Source organism: Populus trichocarpa, chromosome 16 (genome assembly GCF_000002775.5).
Source record: "Populus trichocarpa isolate Nisqually-1 chromosome 16, P.trichocarpa_v4.1, whole genome shotgun sequence".
Classification (NCBI taxonomy): Eukaryota; Viridiplantae; Streptophyta; class Magnoliopsida; order Malpighiales; family Salicaceae; genus Populus; species Populus trichocarpa.
In genome coordinates, this window is record NC_037300.2 from 6,025,801 (window position 1) to 6,047,559 (window position 21,759).

The window sequence follows — 21,759 nt, forward strand, 5'->3', positions numbered from 1 at the left end:
TTTTTCATTTGCTAGATTTGGTACTCATTCCTTTTATTACTATTTGTTTTGTTTTTAATCTTTTTCTTAATTGATATTTATTTTTCAAATGCATCCTTCAACATTTTATTTCATTTATTTCTTATGTAAATTTTTATCCTTATTCTTTTAATTTCTATTTTTTTTGTTTTAAATTTTTTTTATTGAAACTTTTTTTTTCAATTTCATCATTCAACATTTTGTTAATTAGAATTTTTTTAATCGAGATTAGCTTCATTATTTTTTGTGTTTTCCTTGTATAAAATGCAATTCTAACCTCGGAACCCAGGTCACAAGATTGAAAATTTAGCACAGGTTGACTTAAGTTTTTTTTTACAATTTATTTTGTTTTTCATTTCTATTATTCAATATTGGGTTTGTTAGGGCTTAGGCTTCATTATTTTTTTCCTTTTCTTCTCTGTAGTGTTATCTCGTTTTTATATGCCAAGTCACGAGTTTGGCAGATTGACTCAGGTTGACCAGGGCTAATTTTTTTGTTTGGTTTATTTATTGTTGTTGCCATTTTTTTTTTAATCTTGAGCATCCTTTTTTTTTTTTGCATTGAAAAAAGCTTGATTTGGCCCGTGACACAGCGCGAACCACCAATCTAGATAACAAAACACTAAAAGAGGTGGTGCTTTTAGTGTGCACCTCCTCACAAAAACACTATTTATTTCAATAGTACTTTGTTTTTTTTAAAAAAAATCTATTTCTGTTTTTTTTTTCAATTTTAATATCATTTTTCAACATTTTATTTGTTGGACATTGGACATCATAATTTTTTTTATTTAATTTTTATGAGGTTGTCACTACTAAAAAACCTGGGTTATGAATTTGACAAGTTAACCTAATTGACTTGATTTTTTCCTTTCTTTTAATTGACCTTTTTTAAAAAATTTCACTAGTCAACAATTTATTAATTAGAAATTAGGTTTCATGATTTGTCTTGGTTTGTTTTCTATGATGTTATTTTAATCTCAAAACCCGGGTGATACGATAGAATTCTGCTTCATAATTTATTTTGATTTTTTTTATTAGATTATTTCGGTTTTATTTTTTTTAGACTTCCACATTGCAATTCGTTTTTCATCCCTAAACTTTTTTTTTTTTATTTCACCCTTATTAGGAAAGGGTAAGATTACAAGACAGGGGATCAAAGTAAAGAAAGAGGAGGAAATGTATGGTTTCTTTAAACTTTTGGTGAAATGTTCATTGTAGTCCTCGCATTTTATGAATTATAAATATTAGGTACTTTCAATTTTTAAAATTTTAAAGTCAATTTTTATCCAAAACTTTATTTTTTTTATTTTTCAATCCATACTTTGAGAGAGAGAAAAGAAAGTTATCTTTGAGAGAGAGAGAAAAGAAAGTTATCTGATTTGACGGTAGAGAGAAAATCACCAGACTGATTATGTTCATCAATATGGTTGATCTTGGTGTCAAAATGTTCTTTTGATGTGAGGAATTCCACTTAGATGTTTTTTCACCTTCAAATTACCTAAAAAAATATTTGAACAGGGAAATATTTTTGGTTTTGAGTTGATTCTAGGTTTTTTTTTATGGTTTCATGAGGTTATAAATAAGTTTATCAATGTATCTAGAGTCTTTTCTAGATGTTTTGGGTAAAAAATAAATTGCAAATTGAATTTTTAGGATAAAAATACACAGGGTCTAAATTTTCGATAACCCTTGATCACTAGAAACTAGGCTAGCATACAATGTGTTATCTGTAATTTTTTAAAAAAATAATTAAATGACAGATGACACATCATCCACTCTCTGTTATTGGCAAAAAAAAATTTGGCTCGTAAGCTAGATCTCTTTCGTGGATCTGATGTGCGAGTAAGAATTTTTTATGAGTCAAGCATGTGAGTAGATCCACACACCTAGCATGTTTATTTTTTTTAATTTAATGTATTTTTAACCCTTAAAATTAAAAAGAATACATCATTTCATTGTTTGATTGTTTTAAAAGATTTTTTTTATTTGAATTGAATAAAAACCCTTTTTTTGTTATCAATTTTTTTTTTAAAATTAGGGCTATTCTTTTCCCAGTCCACGAGCAACACCTAATTTTGTTTTTTTATTTTGAAAAAAAATATTGTTTGATATATAAAAATAATCTCATATACCTTGTTGGTGTATAATTAAAAGAGAGAAAATTTTAATTTTTTTTATTAAATCTAATAAAATATAACATAAATCACGAGTTTAATATCACGAGTTTAATATGTTATTTGTGCTTAACTCATGTCTTTTTTTAAATTAATTATTTTCAATTTCATCTTTTATTATTTTATTTTTTATTTTTGCATTTACTATATTAAAAAAAGTTGAAAGAGCCTGCATTTTTTTTTTCTTGTTGGGAAAAAAAAATGACCAGCTGCAAATCACAGGTCAGAGGGTCATATGGCTAGCATATTACTAGCTTGTTGCGTTAATCTAACAGGCTAGGGTGCTATAACTCTAATATACTGGTTATCGTTTGATAACTAAAACTACAATCATAAAATCACATTCTTGTTCCAGGGTTTATTCAAATTGGAACACTTCAGATTCGAGAACAAGGAATTTCCAGAGAAACAAATAAGGCCGACGAACACCACATTCTCATATTGATCCCCTTTACCAGTTCCAATCAATATCTTTCAAGTTACCAAGCTTTTCCAACTTCGTTAAACTAGTAAATAATATTAGGAATACAACAATACAAAAAATAGCTAACATATTTATTTGAAACATATTTGGAACACATTATATGCCTAAGAATGCACAGATGATCATACACAGTGGCCCTTCCAATGGATCTTAAATTTCAGATCCTAGAAGGGCAGAAAATAGGGGGTGTGGAGTAGATTTCAGTATTCCTCAAGGCTAACGCGCTGCATGTGTGTGTTACTGCATCATAAAGCTTTTAAGACTTCAATGAACAGCTTCATCTCAATGCGAGTGAGTAAACACTCTAAATATGCTCCACGATCTGTGGCAAACACAGTGATAAAGAACAACATTTAACTAAATATTAAACAATCATGTAGATCAAGTACTAAGGGACGCAAATACAAAGACGACAACCATCCAAAGCCTTCATTGCTGAAAGACAAATTTTCAGACAGATCCTTGTGTCAAATGTAAGAGTAAATATAGACGCTCGGATATAATCATAAAGTTTGGCATTTCTAAGCTTTTAGTGTCACTGATAAACAGCAGTCACTCTTTCCTGTATTGGTGAATCTCACTTGTAAGTTTCCCTTGGTTATATTGTTAGCAAATATTTGTTGCTCAAACTGTTCTTGTATTTCAATCTTCAAAAATCAGTACATCTTTTTAGCTTTACATCAGACAAGTATTTTAAACATAAGCATTGAATTTATTTAAGTCCTTTCAAGGATAATCACATTTCCATGAGCTACAACAGATACAAGGAGCATCAGCGGCATTCAATTATGTGCAAGAAAGAAAATATAATTTTATGTAAGAAATGGTTAACTTTAGTTTAAGCAGCATACCTGCATAACTCGAATATACATAACAAGCATCGCTTGTATTCTGTTCAAATGAAGGATGAGAGGTCCTCAGGTGGTTCAATCCAGATATTCTCAAAAGGATCTTGCTCTCCCCAGTCATGACACTGCTTACGAGGATAGTATCTACAATCATCAAGAGAATAAGATATGCAGCGTTTCCCAAAGAAACGAACTTTAGAGAAGTAGACGCTGTTTCTCATCATGCCAGGGAGGTCACTTCTTGAATGAGATGACAAGAAACTGGCAAATAGTGTCATACCATCAAGGGTTTTCATCTCTCGCCAGAACATCTTTGACTGATCCAACTTAAATATTATGGGATTTTCACTACAGCATGTATAAATAACTAGAATGTCTCCATTATGCTCAGACATAAACTTTCCCTTCCACCAATTTTTTGCAAAAAAATTCTCAGGGCATTTAGGGGGTGGCACAGCAAGAACACTCCAAGTATGCTCCAGTGGGTCAAACACACCAAGCCAACCAGTGAGACTTAGACAGTAGAAGAATCCATTGCAGAAAACGATCTTGTTCCAAATACTACTCACAAAAGGCAAGCGATTTTGATAATTAACAGTAACCCACTCAGTTGCCCCAGGATGACAAGTACTGATTGCAACAATTGTGGGACTGATGTGCCTAACTGTAAAAACTACACAGGTGTTAGATGTTGGGGCACAAGAGAAGGCAACTATCTGATAAGTCAATTCAAATCTTGGCAGTTTGACAACTTCCCGAGAGAAAGGATTAAAGAAAAACACACGGTTTGTTCTGGGTCTGTATAGCAACAGCCAACCATCTTTGGTGTAGCAAACTCTCGACCCATACAACTCTGGCAACTCAAGAGAATAGGTCTTGCGCTGAGCTGGATCGTAGAACTCATACATGTTACCAAATTTTGGAAAATACATAAGCCAGGGTGAATGGTTTACCACTCTAACAGAAATGGCAGCAGTGTTCCATCTCTTGCAAGCAATGGAGGAACGGATATTATCCTCTAGCGACAAGCGACAGAATATCAGTTCCAGAAGTTCTATGGGAAGATCAGACCAAGTTTGCATTTCCAACATTGCTTTCTTATTCATTGTTGTTCTTCTTTTATCATCCACCACCCTCGCAGATAACCTAGGTCATGGAAAGCACATAAATGGGAATAAAATGCAAAATCAACTATAAATTATTCAAAAGAAGTTGTAACTCCAATAAAAGTTCAATTTTTTTTTTTTTTGACTGGGATGAGATAGATTTCTAATTTGCAATTTATAAATAAAAGGCTGACGAAGTAAAAGACTATAAAATAAAATAGCTAATTTGCAGTTTCAGTTTTAGGGAGAGTAGTGATTGATTTGGACCTTAAATGAAAAGTGGAATTTCTCAAATCAAGAACAGTATGGAGACAGCATTAGAAGCAATCACAAAAAACCACTGCCATTACAAAGGAATTGATTGCAGCAAAAGAGCACAAATTACATAATCATGGTAACTGCGTATCACCTATAAGATCAATATGGCAATTGGTTTACAGAAAATCATGATCATGATTGCGAAGATCACTCTATGCTAAAAAATTATTAAAAATTACACAAGCTCCAAAAATGAATTCAAACAATAATTCATTTTTTATCCAGAAATCAATCACATAAATCAGTAGCTCATAGCCCCCCAATAAAAGAATCAGCACTGATAAAAATCACAATATCCTGACACACAATATGGCAATTCTAGGAAACCCATCTAGGATCAATGTTCAAATTTGAGAGTAATATTCAAATTTCCAAACCACATCACCCAAAAGTGAAAGCACTCTAAACCCAAAGCATCATATCTAAATCACACCCACATCACACTGAAATGAAATCACTCAACTTTAATTCCAATTTCCCACATCACTACTAAACACAATCTAAAACAACCAATTTGCATCAGCACACAACCCCTTCATATAAAAAAATCTAAAACCCTAAAAAGATGTAATAACAAACCCTAATACTAAAGCAATTAAATCACAAATTATGCTAAACAAATGGTAAAGTAACAAACTTCATAGTGTTTTCAGTTAATAGAAACAAAACCCAACTTACAATTTCACTTTCCTTCTCTTTCTACCACCCATTTCTTCTCTTTTAGTACTGAATGAGGCAACTCAGTTTTTAGAGAGAGAGAGGAAAATGTAGAGACAAAAGAAACCATGTAATGCTTACCATATTGATTCCCATGTTTGCTACGTACACCCAATTGAATCATGGTGACTACACGTGTACATATCTGAAATATCCACTGTCTTTGGATAACCATTCTCCAATGAGATTTTGCAACGTAAGCGAAAATGCCAGATGGGCATTACATGGCAAGTCATGACTCAAGACAAAGAAAGAGAGAAATTCAATGTTATAAAAGCGTTCATCGTGTGAATTTAACCATTTTAAGTACATCATTTTAGTTTCAATGTGTTTGTAAGAAGAATTGGACCAAACAAAGCATTTTTATTTCTTTCTTTATGTTATGATAACATTATTAAATTGTAGTTTAAATAATTTGATAAATCTAATAACCCTTTTTGTAATTAAATACCAATTTAATTGTATAAAAAATCAACACTTAATCAACTATATCAAATTTCATAGATTTTTAAGTTTAATATGTACTTTTAAGTTTTTATTTGATTTAGAAATTTTATCTATAGTTATCTTTACACTTTAATTTAACACAAAATAAAAAAATTAAAGAGAGTTCATCTAGTAACGTCATAATAGTCATATATTATATAGTGATAGTAATAATAAAAGCAATGAGAATATTGTTGTAACTCAATTTTTATCCCTATTAATTTTTTTTTTCTAATTCCTTGTTATAATCATTTTTCTTTTGCTTCATTCTAAAATAGAAAATAAAATACAAAATTTTATAAGAAAATATGTTTTCATGACAATTCAACTAATTCTTGGCCCTTTCACACATTTTAACCCTTTATTTATCATTTTTGGTGTTAGCAAATTTGTAGAGGTTGGAATAGCATCATTCTTATCGGGACTTGATTTTAACTCCTCTATTTCGATCATATTTTTCCTAATTCGTTTTAAAATAGAAAATAAAATGCAAAAATATGAAAGTTTCTAAGAAAATGTGTTTTTTGTGGAAATTCAATAAATTCTTAGTCATTTTACGCCTTTTAACCGTGTTGTTTATTATTTTTCGTGTTAGTAAATTTTTAAAAGTTGAAATATCAAAAAATTCAAAAGAAGTTGAAGAACAAACAATGACATTTTTCTTTTTTTTTTTCTCATCTCAACAAAAAAAAAAAACACAAAACCCTTTTGTTTGCTCCCTCACACTTTTTCTTTCTCATGAAAATAAGCCAAAGCTCAGGATCTCTCCCTCCCCAATACTATACGATTAATTGCAGTTGTAAACCCTCTCTTATAGCTCACATGACCTGTTGCAAATCAAGCCAAAATACACTATTTTTATCCCTTTATTATTTGTTGCAAAATCAAGCCAAAGCCACACGCATTGTCATCCAAGTTTCAGCTGTAGAATTAGCCAAAACCCACCTTTTCAAGTCATTTTTCATGTTGCAAATATAGTAAACAACCATAAAAACACAGCCCATATACCCTTTGTTATTACTGAAACAAAAAAGGCTAAAACCCACCTTATTTGTCTTTCAAAATCAACTGCATTATCACCATTAAAAAAAAAAATTCATTTTTCATTTGCAAACATAGTACAAAGACAAATAGCAAGGAAGAGCTCAATGGTGAAGATTAACTTTACTAAAGTTAGGGTTCAAGATTAATATATAAAAGAGAAGTTCCAAGTCCTTTCTTGTGGCCAATAAAAAAGAGGCTTGATTTTAATTATAAAAGGAGGGGAAAGAGAGGTGCTTTAGCAAAAATTATTTTTTGGTTTATGGATTATAATTGGAGCCAAATATTTCGGTTTCGGCGCTTTTTTATCTTGATAGGACATAAGACATAGACCAAAAACTTTTTTGAATAGTCCAAAATCTATTTTTTCTCTTTTTAAGTTTAAAACATAGCAAAAATAGAGAACATGGAATCTGTCTAAAAATTCACTATAACTTAGATATTATTTTGGTTTTTAACATGCATATGGAGTTATAGAAGTCATAATAAATCAAGCTTAGATGAGTTGAGAATCCTAGAAGAAGATATTAACCTTTTATCAAGGAAACATCTCTAAATTGTGTCGTTTCAATGCTTTAAATCCAACTAGAAGTTGCTACAGAAACAATAACATCCTCTTTGCAGTAGTAACAGTAGCATGTCTAAGCAATCTTGAGGTTTGGATATTCAATAACAATAGCATACCTTTTTTTTAAAGTAACACTTCCATTTTCTTTATAAAGAAGGAAGTTATTGAGGTATGATCTTTAAGAATAATAACATCATCACTAAACACAATAATAATGTCACCAAGTTATTATTAAGTTGTGGGTATTCAAATATGTTTTTTCACAGTAATAGCAGTAACAATAGTAACTTCCTCTTCAATTCTATTGTGTTGGGCTCTTAACATTCAAGTAATCCCTCTATATCAATGTATAGAGTTTTACATGTTGTTTTGTCGTACATATTTTGATCTTTTCATTTGTTGTGAAGTTATTGCTAGAAACGCAATTAAAAACTGATATCGTGTTGTTTGTAAATGCCATGTATATTGATTTTTCTATTTAAATTTTATTCTTAGAATATGAACAAAATCATGCAAATTCATAGAATTTATTTCTTATGAGACTAATTTATATACATGGTGATGCGAACCCCATTGATATATTGATATAGAAACCTGCAAGCAAATTGACATAATCCTGAAAAGCAAAAAAACAGATTTAATAGAAGAGTATGACATAATAATTACCTTGAATTAAGATACCAACACTATTGAAATTTGAATCCTCACCCAATGATTAGCGAGTCACGAATGAGAAGTATAAGGAAGAACGCCACAAAGTCAATTATACTTCGATAAGTTCAATTGCTCTTTTTTTTAAAAAAAAAAAAACATGTTACTCCATGTAAAACACTAGTTTTATTTAATATTCCATGGCTGCTGAAATTTGACAACATTAAACATCTAAAATAGACTCAACAAAGAACCTTAATAACCTTAATGGATAATAGACCAAAAGCCCAAAATAAAACCCAACTAAAACTAAAGCCCAAACAGTTAATAAACCTTAAACAATGACTAATGGGCTATCATGAACCCAAATTAAAGTAAAAGTCCAAACTCAAGCTAAACCAAGTTCAAAATAATGAAAACAACACCAAACCTAAATAATAAATATAGTTTTTCATTAAACAAGCTTAAATGCTCCAAAACAATCGCCTTTTTTTTTACCTAGAATCCTTTATGGTCAAATTTAGCAAGGATTGGGATAGTTGTATCTAACCCTTGATGTTCAAAATTAGCAAGAAAAATTCTTGTTTTAATTGCTAAATTAGATCCCCAATTTTTGTTGCCTTTTAACTTCCTTATATAGCATGAAACCCTTGCAATTCATGAAAGGCAATGACACATACTACTTCCCTTTCTTGTGGCCAATAAAAAAGAGGCTTGATTTTGATTATAAAAAGAGGGGAAAGAGAGGTGCTTTAGCAAAGATTATTTTTTGGCTTATGGATTATAACTGGAGCCAAACACTTCGGTTTCGGCGCTTTTTTATCTTGCTAGGACATAAGACATAGACCAAAAACTTTTTTGAATAGTCCAAAATCTATTTTTTCTCTTTTTAAGTTTAAAACATAGCAAAAACAGAGAACATGAAATCTGTCTAAAAGTTCACCATAACTTAGATATTATTTTGGTTTTTAACATGCATACGGAGTTATAGAAGTCATAATAAATCAAGCTTAAATGAGTTGAGAATCTTAAAAGGAGATATTAAACTTTTATCAAGGAAACATCTCTAAACTGTGTCGTTTCAATGCTTTAAATCCAACTAGAAGTTGCTACAGAAACAATAACATCCTCTTTTGAAGCAGTAACAATAGCATGTCTAAGCAATTTTGAGGTTTGGATATTCAATAACAATAGCATACCTTTTTTTTTAAGTAACACTTCCATTTTCTTTATAAAGAAAGAAGTTATTGAGGTATGGTCTTTAAGAATAATAGCATCATCACCAAACACAACAATAATGTCACCAAGTTATTATTAAGTTGTGGGTATTCAAATATGTTTTTTCACAGTAATAGTAGTAACAACAGTAACTTCCTTTTCAATTATATTGTGTTGGGCTCTTAACATTCAAGTAATGTAGCAAACCTATTCTATATATATCAATGTATAGAGTTTTACATGTTGCTTTGTCATACATATTTTGATCTTTTCATTTGTTGTGAAATTATTGCTAGAAACGCGATTAAAAACTGATATCGTGTTGTTTGTAAATGCCATGTATGTTGACTTTTCTATTTAAATTTTATTCTTAGAATATGAACAAAATCATGCAAATTCATAAAATTTATTTCTTATGAGACTAATTTATATACATGGTGATGCGAACCCCATTGATATATTGATCTAGAAACCTACAAGCAAATTGACATGATCCTGAAAAGCAAAAAACCAGATTTAATAGAAGAGTATGACATAATAATTACCTTGAATTGAGATACCAACACTATTGGAATTTGAATCCTCACCTAATGATTAGCAAGTCACGAATGAGAAGTATAAGGAAGAACGTCATAAAGTCAATTATACTCCGATAAGTTCAATTGCTTTTTGTTTTAAAAAAGATAAAAACATGTTACTCCATGCAAAACACTAGTTTTATTCAATATTTCATGGCTGCTGAAATTTGACAACATTAAACATCTAAAATAGACTCAACAAAGAACCTTAATAACCTTAATGGATAATAGACCAAAAGCCCAAAATAAAACCCAACTAAAACTAAAGCCCAAACAGTTAATAAACCTTAAACAATGACTAATGGGCTATCATGAACCCAAATTAAAGTAAAAGTCCAAACTCAAGCTAAACCAAGTCCAAAATAATGAAAACAACACCAAACCCAAATAATAAATATAGTTTTTCATTAAACAAGCTTAAATGCTCCAAAACAATCGCTTTTTTTTTTTTTTTACCTAGAATCCTTTATGGTCAAATTTAGCAAGAATTGAGATAGTTGTAGCTAACCCTTGATGTTCAAAATTAGCAAGAAAAACTCTTGTTTTAATTGCTAAATTAGATCCCCAATTTTGTTGCCTTTTAACTTCATTATATAACATGAAACCCTTGCAATTCATGAAAGGCAATGACACATATTAATTCCATTTATTGTTGCCTCTTTTAGTCTCCTTTTTTAATAAAGAAAATTTCCAAAACAAATAAAGTAATCTGCCATTAAATACCACTACCCCTCATTCCCATGTGTAGTTAGGATAAATAAATAATCCTTGTAAGAAAATAATTTTGAAACATTAAGGAATTCTTATCATATTTGGAAACTATGTTGCTGCCTATTAAAGATCTTTGTTGAACTAGAAAACTCCCAAAAATAAGTTGTTGGATATCTTTGTATCATTAGAAAAAAAATCATTTCCAAATAAGAAGTCCACAAGTCAAAAGGTAATAAATAACAAAATTTATATAACACCTTTTGACCTGTATTGTTATGCTTTCCTGAACTTGGATGACGTAAAATTTTAATCAAATATAGAACAATACATTTTAAAATATCTGGTAAAATTTTAGCCCTATCTAACACTCGAATTGAGAGTTATGTTGATTAACATAAAACTGAATAATAAATAACATTATACCAAAATTCAAATTTGATTGTTCAACCCTTGCATGAATCATATCACATGGCATGTATTGTCTTGTCTTAAGCTCACTTGAGAATTTGATTGCCTTTCATGCTTTATTCAATTTTTTTTATGGTCTAACGAGTATTCTATTTTTATGAATGAATGACAATTTTTTTATGATCAATGAATCTCCTATTTTTTAGGGATATACATCATTTTTTTTTTTGCAAGAGGCCTAGTTGATAGGTCTTTTACTTTTAGAGACCGATTTTTAATTTTTCAAGAACGATCTAATTAACGAGTCTTCTATTTTAGGGACCAACATCGATTTTTTTGCAAATGGCCTAATTAATGACTCTTTATTTTAGGGATGTGTCGCACCCGAACATCGCGGCGACCTTAAAAATATATGAAAAATAACAGATTTCTGGCATCTTGTTCTTTAATGGGGAATGGTCTTGTTTAAGGAGTCGCCACCTAGTATTATGGTCACTAGAAACCCTAACTGGTCAACAGAGATCCTATGGTACGGGACTGGTTACGTAAAAGGGAAGATATTATCACCCCTTAAACGTTCTGCTTGAAGCAGACTGCATTGTTGGTTTTGTCTTAAATTGCTAAACATTTATTAGTTTTATGCTATGATGATTTGCTTATAATATTCCTGACTCTGGCGTCAGTGAATATTCGACTACGGATACTTCCAACTCTAGCGTTGGTAAGTATTACGTAACCCAAAACAAAAATGAATGGTGTTGCTGACTCTAGCTCTTTAAATAAACCAAATAAAAATAAATTTGGATATATGCATGCATATTTTTTTTAATTTTTAATTTTTAATTTTTAATTTTTAATTTTTTTTATATTTTTTGGGGGCCGGGCCCATCTCAACCCACATGGGCTGGGCTGGGCTGGGCCCAGCCAGCCCGGCCCAGTCGCTGGCCCAAGCCAGTGACCCGGCTGGGCAAAGCACGCGTGAACTTGATTCACGCGTGCATGGCACTATGCGAAGGTAATTAATTACCTTCGCACAGTGCTAAATGCACTGAAGTTTCAAAAAGAATGAAGCGGAAGAGAGAGCTTACCTTGCCGCAGGTTGCTTCGCTGGAGTGTTAGCGTCTTGGGCGAAGATCAGTGAAGGCGTCTGTTGCTAGGAAACTGGAATTTCTCCTTCTATCTCTGCTTTCCTGCCCTCTGTTTCCTCTTCTCTCGTCTGTGAATTTTTTTGCTCTGTTTTTCTTTTTGTGCTCTGTTTCTTCGCTGGAGTGAAAGCTGGTTTCTGTTATGGGGGTTCTAAAAAAAAAACTAAGAGTTCCTCCGGTTTCTTTGTGTGACTGTGTCCTTTTTCTTCCCGGTCTATTTCTCTCGGTCTCTCTCTGTTTTCCCTCTTCGTCTGTCTCCTGGTTTTTTTTTCTTGTCCTGGGTCTCCTTTTCTCTCAGTTTCCCCAGTTTTTTCTTCAGTTTTCTCCCCTCCGCGCTCTCTCATCTTCTCTGGCTTTATAGCCAGAGAATGCCAAGCATTTGAAACGGCTTCCATCCTTTACTCCAGCAACGGCTCCTGAGGAGGAAGACGAAGAAGGCGATTAACAAATTCTAAAACAACGGCGCCGTTTGTGTGATGGGAATAGCCATTTTCAATCTGGTCACTGAAGTTCTGAAATCGTGTAATCAAGCCCCTGGTAAATTGTAATTGGACCCCTGTATTTCAGCGTATTTTACAAGCTAGTCCTTGTACTTTAATCTGCTGCAATTTTACCCCCAATTAGCCCTAAACTTTGGTATTTCTTCAATTAAGTCCCTGATTTCATTAATTAAATTAATTTCAAGCTCAATTAAGTCTCAAAACTTATCAATTCTCCAATTAAGCTCTTGATTTGATTAATTAAATTAATTCCAAGCTTAACTAAGTCTCAAAACTTATCAATTCTCCAATTAAGCTCTTGATTTGATTAATTAAACTAGTCAAGAGTTTAATTATATCTTTAAACTTCCAATCATGTTGCTCTTATCCCAAATTTTAATTCATTCTTCATTTATTTTATTTTTACTTGTTTTTCATCATCATTTTTTCATCATTTTTCATAAAATAATAATAATAATTAAAATAAAAAGGTCAAAAATTGGGTTATGACAGGATGAACATCAAATTTTCCATGAATTTCCTAATTGATGATTTTTCTATTTTTAGAGATGAACATAAATTTTCTTGAATGGTTTAATTGATGAGTCTCTTATTTTTAAGTACGAACATGAAATTCTTCATGAATGACATAATCCATGAGTCTCTAATTTTTAGGGACGGATATAAAAAATCTCAAATGTTGTTGTGGATTATGGTGATTAACATCCACATTGTAGGAAAATCCTTCTATCTCACTTCTGTTTTGTTGATAATCTCTTGATATTCATATAATGATGATTTAAATTTTATTAAGAATATCACCTTTGTGCTTTATGTTTTTTATTCTATATTTGGTCTGAAATTTAAACCTATGAAAAGTGAAGTTTTATATGTTGAAATGGATAATTCTACTACTTTGTGAATTCAAATAATATTTGGGTTCAGACTTGGTCATTTTCCCATGGTATTGAGGGCTTCTTTTAATATCAAACAAACTAAGTTTATTTATTTATTTATTATTGTAGGCCTATTATTGGGAAGATTTCTTCTAGGATGTAAAATTATTCTTTTAAGCTTCTTTCATTTGCTGGTTTATTGTAGCTCATTTCCTCTAAGATTTTTAGTATCCAAAATTATTGATGCTTCTTATTTATCCTTCTAGTGTAGGTTATAAAGGCCAATGAATAAAAATATAATACTTTTATATGAAAAGGTGAAAATGGTTAACACATATAGCCAAAGTTGCTTAAAACTATGTGACTTTATCAAAGCAAGATGATGGATTAGACATATAAAAATTGAAAGAGTAAAATGATGTTATTTTGAGAAATAAGAAAGTCGAAGGAATATATATATTTGGAATATTTTTGAAAATTGCTCTTTATAGGTGGGCATGGATTTCTTCCTATAAAATTTAAGGGTGATAGGCTATAGAGTTTTAAAATTACAACTGATTATTCTTATAATTGAAAATAAAGCTTTTATGCTTAAAAGTACAACCTAGAATCTCATTGAACACGTTATTAGTTAGGGTAGAAACACTCATCTACAATGGAATAGTTAGCTCTTTTTAAGTCCTATTACTAAAGTTTGTTGTAATTGGTTTACTTATGAATAAAGTCTTTCTTTGAAATATAAAGTTATTAAAGTCTTTCTCATTATTTTTTGTGTTGACCACATATTTGCTCTAAAATCATGGTTGGCATTTAAAATATTTGTAATATTATATGCCTTTTTATATTTAGGATCATGTTATTTGGAAATGTAATCCTAAAAACAAATTTCTTCAAAATATATTAGCGATTTTTCTATAAGTGAAGTCTATAAAGTGCAATTCTTAATAGGTTGAGTGATAAATCTAGACAAATTTCTATGAAAAGAAGTATTAGTGAAAGGTGCTTATTTTATGTTATGTTTAGTGAGGATAAGGATCACATTTTCTTTAGTTGTTCTAACTCTATGTATGTATGAGAAAAAGTTATGTTAAATACTGGTATATCTAAAAATATGGCTAGCTAGAATGTAGAGTTTTAGTGGGCGAAAACTCATTTCAGCATAGAACTTTCTTGTCTACTCTTTTAAGGTTAGTTTGGTATGTTTTTATTCACGTTATTTGAAAAGAAAGGAATGGCAGGTTGCATAGTAAGAGACATTTTTCTATTAATGTAGTCGATAGTTTTATTAGAGTATTTAGGTATAGAATGAATAATTTTATTATTTTACAAAAAATGTGTTTGGTTTATGGGTTTTGTAAAGCAAAGCCCTATCATCTAAGAAGTAGGAAGCATAATGAACCTTCTCATACTCATATATGAGTTTGATTTTGAAGAACAAATTACATTCATAAACCTATTGATTGATGTCTTTTCCATCAAAAGTAGGGAGGTTTTTTTTTAGCTTACAACAATGATATGAACTCTACATATTGGGTGCACATATGAGTAGTAAATATCTTACATTAAAAAGAAATGGGGTATTACAGTACTTATATATAATACGAACACATAACCTATTATTTAGACTTTTGAGTTGGAGGTGGTGTCCATCATTGTATATAAGCCTTTTTAAGTGCAAATCCATTGTAGACAAAGGTCCATATATCTCACAAACACAAGAAGCTCCTTAACAAACCGGTATAAAAGATGATGGTTTAGCTAGGGATGAGTGACGATTGTGGTTGAGATCTTATGTCTTTGTTTGCTTCACCTATGGTTAAGAAAAAGAAATAAACTTCAAGTTTCAGATATCACACTTCAATTGTTATATACTTTTGCTGAAAGGAGTTGTGTTTAAAAAGAGTGGACTCATATATAAAGGAAAGATTTGTTGAGTGCACGTATGAATGGTAAATATCCCACATTGAAAATGAATGAAAAACATAAAGTGCTTATATATAAAATAGATACATAACCCATTAGTCTAAACTTTTGGGTTGAAGATGATGTTTATCATGGTGTGAATGCCCTTATGCTCACAAACTTAAGATTAATGTGGAGCCTTGCATCTCTTTATAAAGAAGAAGCTCCTAAAACATATAAAATCAAAAATCAGGGTTAGTTACATAAATGTTTGGTTGGTTGCTAAGTAAAGGTTATAGTGGGTATAAAAAAGAAGATGTTGTGGGTAAAAGAAGTGTGCTAGTATACCTTTAGTTAGGTGAAAACTTGCTAGTAAAGATATTCTTAGAAGGTTAGGATGGATAAATGTGATGATTGCCTTATAATTAAGTATGTTAATAAGAGATTTTAAGTTAAAAACCTTCATCCTATTTTTTATGGTTTTTGCCAATTTCTCACATTCTGTTTTCAATTTCCCTTATAAACCTATCAAATTTGTCAATGTTTTCTTACATGAAAAACTTGAAGGATTTCTCAAGCTTGAAGATATCCTTTATTTTAACATTTTTCACCATTAGAGTGGTTTAAGGATTTTGAACTCTAATACTAAATGATGATGTATAAGTTGGGATAGAACCGATTAGCAAAGGATTCAAGAATCATGTTGTAGAAAAAAAATGAGAAAATATAAAGAGAAAGGAGAATAATATTTTATTCCATAACTATGGTGGTGTGCTATATAAACACCTACATCTTTATTTTGGAAACATGAGGTGCTTTTCTTGGTAGTTATATGTTGTCTTTTAATTTGTTATACTTATATATTGAAGTCTATAACTGAGTAACACATATATTACATTTCCCTTTTCTTTGCTCTTACATCACACAATTTTACTTGTAAATATCCATCGTCTCAAAACATCATTTATCTCCTCTTATTAGCTCAATTATCCTTCAACTATAATTAAACTATCTCAAACTAGGACTTTGATCACCAAAAATTGCCGAACCTAAAGAATAGGAATCCAAAGAAAGACAATTTTCAAAAAACAAAATTCGCATATAAGCTTTAATTCACAATTTTATTACTAAATAATTTTCTTGTAATAGCGCGTCCTCAAAACATGATTATAACTATTTTAAATATTTAAAAAATAATTCAAATTCAAATTCAAATGGGAAAATAACACAAGTAAAACTAAAAATCCAAAATTGACTAAAAAAGATAACAAAACTGATAAAAACATAAACTTATGGGTCTAATTTGAGGGCCTTCCGAATCTCGGTTGGTTATAATTAGTTGATCTCTTATAGAACTAAGCTTATAGAACCTTCTGATTGAAACTGATCTACTAATCAAATCAAAATTATGAAATTTTTTATCAAACAAGTTATTTGTCATCACCAAGCCTTTCTTAGAATTACACCTGTCCATATAGTACAAATACATTTATGCTAAAGTATCCATGGGGTTCAAATATAGTAAATCTATATACAAATTTATCAAATACTCTTGGATCAGCCTGTAATTTTCAGGCATGTATCCAGAGACCTGGTGCTTTGTTCTTAAGGTTGTTCTGACAGTTTCTCTGGTGGTAAAGAGAAGAAAGATGGTAATTCGTGTTTAAATTTTATAGTAAATCTCGTAATGCACAACAGCTTCATGTTAAACCTCCATTAAATGATAATGTTTTCTAAGTTTATATGGAACCGTTCCATCTTTTGATGAAGTCCATGCTTTCAACTGGACAGAAAATTCCATCTTAAGTAGGATTTTATTCTTAATTACTGGGAGTGCAATTTTATTCTCCTTCTACGGTGATCATTCAGATAAAATTTAAAAGAATTGCTTCCATTTTTAAGTAAAATTGATTAGCTAATCTAGTAATCTTCACTTCAACCTTTTAGCCCCCTCTTTACGTAAGTGGCATGTATCCTCTCATGTGTTAATGTAACAACGATTTTCACACTGTTTAATCTTTCAGTTTTCTTTTTCTTTCAAAAAACATTGCTAAGCATGAGGATGATAATGCCCTTAAGGTTAAGGTTACTACTGCTATGCATTTAGGCTCTTGGGCTCGAGACCTGGGATTAATAATATTTCCATGTGTGCCTGGATGTGACGCTCAAAGAGCAGGGAAAGGTTGCCGGTATCAATCACCACCGTGATCAATTTTTCATCAAGTCATATCTAAAACAAGAGAGATTATTGAACAGCACACAGGGAACATAAAACCCAAAACAGAACCCCATTTATAATCTTGAGTTCTATTTCTGCATAATAGATGGAGAATTCTGCTTCAGAATTCTTCAACACTTCATTTTTTTTTTTCTGCAGAACAGAGAATGTATTAATTTTTTTATCTGCACAATAATCTTCTTGTGAATAACAGTGATTCAGTTGGAAAATTTCTCACAATAAGCAAAGAAGTGGAAGCGAAAGATTAATCTGTAAGATGATCGCGGGAGAAAATCTCCCAGAAACTAGAGTTCTAGGAGCAGCTCCAAATAACCATTTTCTTTCTTGTAGCCTCCAGACTTCACCAATATTCAGTACCTCACTGGCGAGCCACTGAATCACTTACACGAGATTTCATGTCTAATTGCTTAGGCACAGAAGTTATCCTAACTATCGCAACATTAGAAAAAGAAAGGCATCTTTAGAACCAACTGAATTGCAATGTTAATGGAGCTCAAAAGCAAATTTGCATAAGAAACACTTGTTTAACAAATTAAGGTTTAGTGCTTATATGTGCAAGGAATTTCTAAAGAATTCGTGAAATATATAATACATTAGCAAATTAAGCAGCTAATGTCCAGAACACAAGCAGTCAATCTGACAAGAGGCCTAAAACCCACTTTAGTACCTCCACTATTTCAATATCGAAACATCATGAAGTAAATCTATGTTAATTCCTGACGAGGAATAGTCACAAGAATTAACCAAGCCTGGCCAAAATCTCACAATCTCAAAATCAATTCAAAAGGTTAGATAAAATTCTACACACACCTCATTGTCAATCAGCAACAGATGGGGCATTGCATCAGCCCATTCTCATTGCACTCACCACATCTAACCATCTTCTTCTGCTCCTCGTGCAAAACCTTGCAGCTCCCATTACACTCCACACACATCACAAACCTAACCCCAGCACACCCTTCACATCCTCCAGCGAGCCCTTTCGGGATTCCATCAAACAGAATCTCCAACTTTCCCTCCACCTCCAACTTTACCACTTGGTCAGCACCGCCAATCAACCTCCCTTTAACAAACACAAGTGGAACTTTGACTTCATTCGTACCCATTAGCCCTCTTAACTCTTCCTTAAAGCCCGAATCCATGGAAACGTCTCTTTCAACAATATGAATATGATGTGACTCAATAATTGATCTCACGGTGTTGCAATCTTCAAATGTTTTTCTAATTCCTCTCAATGTAGTAGTGTAAATCACGACCTTATTTTCCCCTCCAGGCGGGCGTTTTTGTTCGAAAGACTGAAGGATAGATTCCAAATCTCGCAAATTCTTTACTTTTGTGGTTCTTGAACTTGGTAAAATTATCCTCTCGATTTCTTCTTCTTCTTCTTCGGACAAGTCTTTCTCATACAATGCAACAAGTTCTGGATCGAACAGAGGAATAAAACTACTCTTCCTCCTCGGAGAGAATCCAGATTCTCTTCTAAGATTCTCTGTTTTAGCCCCAACTGGAGACGCTTTCACAGGATAACTCAATCTCAAGACTGCCTTGCACGAATTCCCTGATGAATTGTTGGCCTTTAAAACCGGTCTGGGGCTAAAATCTGACGATCTCTTTACCTTATTTTCTTTGCCACCATAAGTTTTCGCCTTTCTTGGAGACCCAATTTGATTCAAGAATTTGAGTGGACTCCTAAGGTCCAAATCAGCAAACCCACGAAGCAAAACCCTCGAATTTGGACTTCTCTTAGTTTGACTTGAAACGGGTACTCCTTCTTCAAGATCTCCCATTAGCTCCCAAGTGTTAACAACCTCTGGATCTTCTTTTGTTGGAGATATTTGTTGCAATCTCTTACTCTCTTCCACAATTTCTTTGATGGGATCTTGTTTGTGTGCTTGTTGTAGTGGTGGTTGTTGTTGATGTTGATTGTTGCAGTCAAGTTTGAGAGCACCATAAGTTGAAGAAGTGAGAGAGACCACGTGGTCAACACACTGGCCGCCATTGTTGAATATGATTTGTTGATGGAGTTCTTTCTTGAAGAGTTTTGAAGAAACACATCCCATTGTTTCTTATCTTGTGGGGTTCGCTCTACTTTTTTTCTTTTTCTTCTGGTGGTTTCTTCAGTCTCTTTGCAGTTTTGAAAGAGATAACTGCACGTAAGTAAGTGGGGGAGTATTTCTTGTTTTCCTTTTCTTTTCCGAAGAACTTAACCGTTACCCTGTGTCTTGTCTGTCTGCAACGGACCCAACGGTCGAAATTTTCGAATGTCTTTATTGTTTTTGTTAGAAAGCCCTCGTTAGTTTCAGTTATTTCTCTTAGTGTTGCCTACCTTTTCCTGTATCTCCTTTTTGGCCCAATTCTTGTAGTATCCTTTCAATTTGAACCCTTAGAAAGTTGCCTATTAATCACATCATTACAAATATGAAACCTGGTCTCTGCAGGAGAAACAAGGAATTCAGAACCCATCAATCATGTGTGCTTATGGCACGCGTAATAAACAAATTGTACAGCAACGAGTCACTAATTCACGATAAACCATAGTTAAATGCTTTATATTCAAATAAGTTAAGGTTATAAAGAAACATCGGCAATTTATTTTAGCCTAAAAACTCATAGTTAAATGTCTGCAGTTCGTGCCGAGGAGGAGGGAGCTGTGTATATTTTTTGCTACTTTTCTTCCCCATCTCTCAGCTTTCAAATCCCTCTGAAGAGGGTAAGGAAATGCCAGCCAAACATACAAAAATACTGAATACAATGAGTAAAGGATAGGAGAGATGAGCATGAGGTCTCCCTCTCATGGCTTCACTGATTTTTTCTCAATACTGCTCTTGTTTGAAAATTGAAAATCTAGAAACCTTTTACATATTTTATCATAAAGTAGCGAGACACTTTTTCATTGCCCCTTCTCCTTGTATAACGTTTTAGCCGAGAAAATCTAGGTGCCTGTACCTCTCCCTTGGGCCTTGGATAATGACCGTACAGTCTTTTTCGATAGGAGGAAAGAAATGTTTCTCTCTTCTTGTGGTGGATGTTTGCTGTTGTCATTTGATTCTCATGTTATGGGCAACGTTTAGCGAATTTTGCTGGCAGAGGATATTGAAAATGTGATATAGTTATTTTTAAAGTATTTTTTATTTAAAAATATATTAAAATGGTATTATTTTTTATTAGCTATAATAATACTCCTATCTATTTTTATTTTTTTTTAAATAGCACATTGGCCTAATTCCGTTGTCCTTACCGGGGAAGGCAACTTTTAGAAAAGGTTCGTCTTCTAGAAATAAGACAAGAAACCTTATTGGCGGCTGTTTAATTGGCGTAGGTGGGAGCCATTACAGAGCGCAGTCCTCTCCTCTGTTACTGATTTATTTCCATGAGAGATCGTCTTCACTGACGTTAAAAGATTGCCTGTTTTTCACGGAATATATATATATAAAAAAAAAAAGCAAAAACCCAAATCAGAAGAGTTTGAATTTGAGCATGTATCTCATGCGGCAAATGCAGAGTTTATGCAATAATCCCATTTACACCCCCCCCCCCCCCCAAGCAACGAGATTATTCAAGAGGAATTTGGGATATTCTTTCAACGTTCAAATTTAATTGATGGAATATATATATATATATATATGAGATAATCGGAGTAAATAGTGATATTATATCAGTTATTTTCAGTGTCCGTTTAAAAAAATAGTTAAAAAACAACAAAATAAATATTTTATTTTAAATTAACATTCATAAGCATATTTTCTTATAAAATTTTCATATTAGGTTCTTA

At 31.9% G+C, this 21,759-nt stretch overlaps 2 protein-coding genes across 2 annotated transcripts; both read right to left on the minus strand.

The window, feature by feature from the left end:
* Positions 1 to 2,664: 2,664 nt before the first annotated feature.
* LOC7465268 (F-box/kelch-repeat protein At1g57790) lies at positions 2,665 to 5,790 on the minus strand. The gene is made up of 3 exons (XM_002323389.4): positions 5,627 to 5,790; positions 3,528 to 4,670; positions 2,665 to 2,998 (listed from the first exon to the last, which is right to left on the minus strand). Exons 1-2 carry the CDS (start codon positions 5,656 to 5,658, stop codon positions 3,572 to 3,574), a joined length of 1,131 nt encoding a protein of 376 aa, XP_002323425.2. The 5' UTR covers positions 5,659 to 5,790; the 3' UTR covers positions 2,665 to 2,998; positions 3,528 to 3,571.
* A 12,668-nt stretch (positions 5,791 to 18,458) lies between these two features.
* LOC7467577 (uncharacterized protein At3g28850) lies at positions 18,459 to 20,162 on the minus strand. The gene has a single exon (XM_002323390.4). The coding sequence runs from the start codon at positions 20,045 to 20,047 to the stop codon at positions 18,809 to 18,811; it is 1,239 nt and encodes a 412-aa protein (XP_002323426.2). The 5' UTR covers positions 20,048 to 20,162; the 3' UTR covers positions 18,459 to 18,808.
* Between the last annotated feature and the right edge of the window lie 1,597 nt (positions 20,163 to 21,759).

Excerpts from the sequence above, each read along its gene's own strand:
- LOC7465268 (XM_002323389.4), bottom strand. The coding sequence starts at position 5,658 with ATGGGTGGTAGAAAGAGAAGGAAAGTGAAATT. Across the intron at positions 4,671-5,626 it reads AAGAGAAGGAAAGTGAAATT|GTTATCTGCGAGGGTGGTGG; the intron begins GTAAGTTGGGTT and ends TCCATGACCTAG.
- LOC7467577 (XM_002323390.4), bottom strand. The coding sequence starts at position 20,047 with ATGGGATGTGTTTCTTCAAAACTCTTCAAGAAAGAACTCCATCAACAA.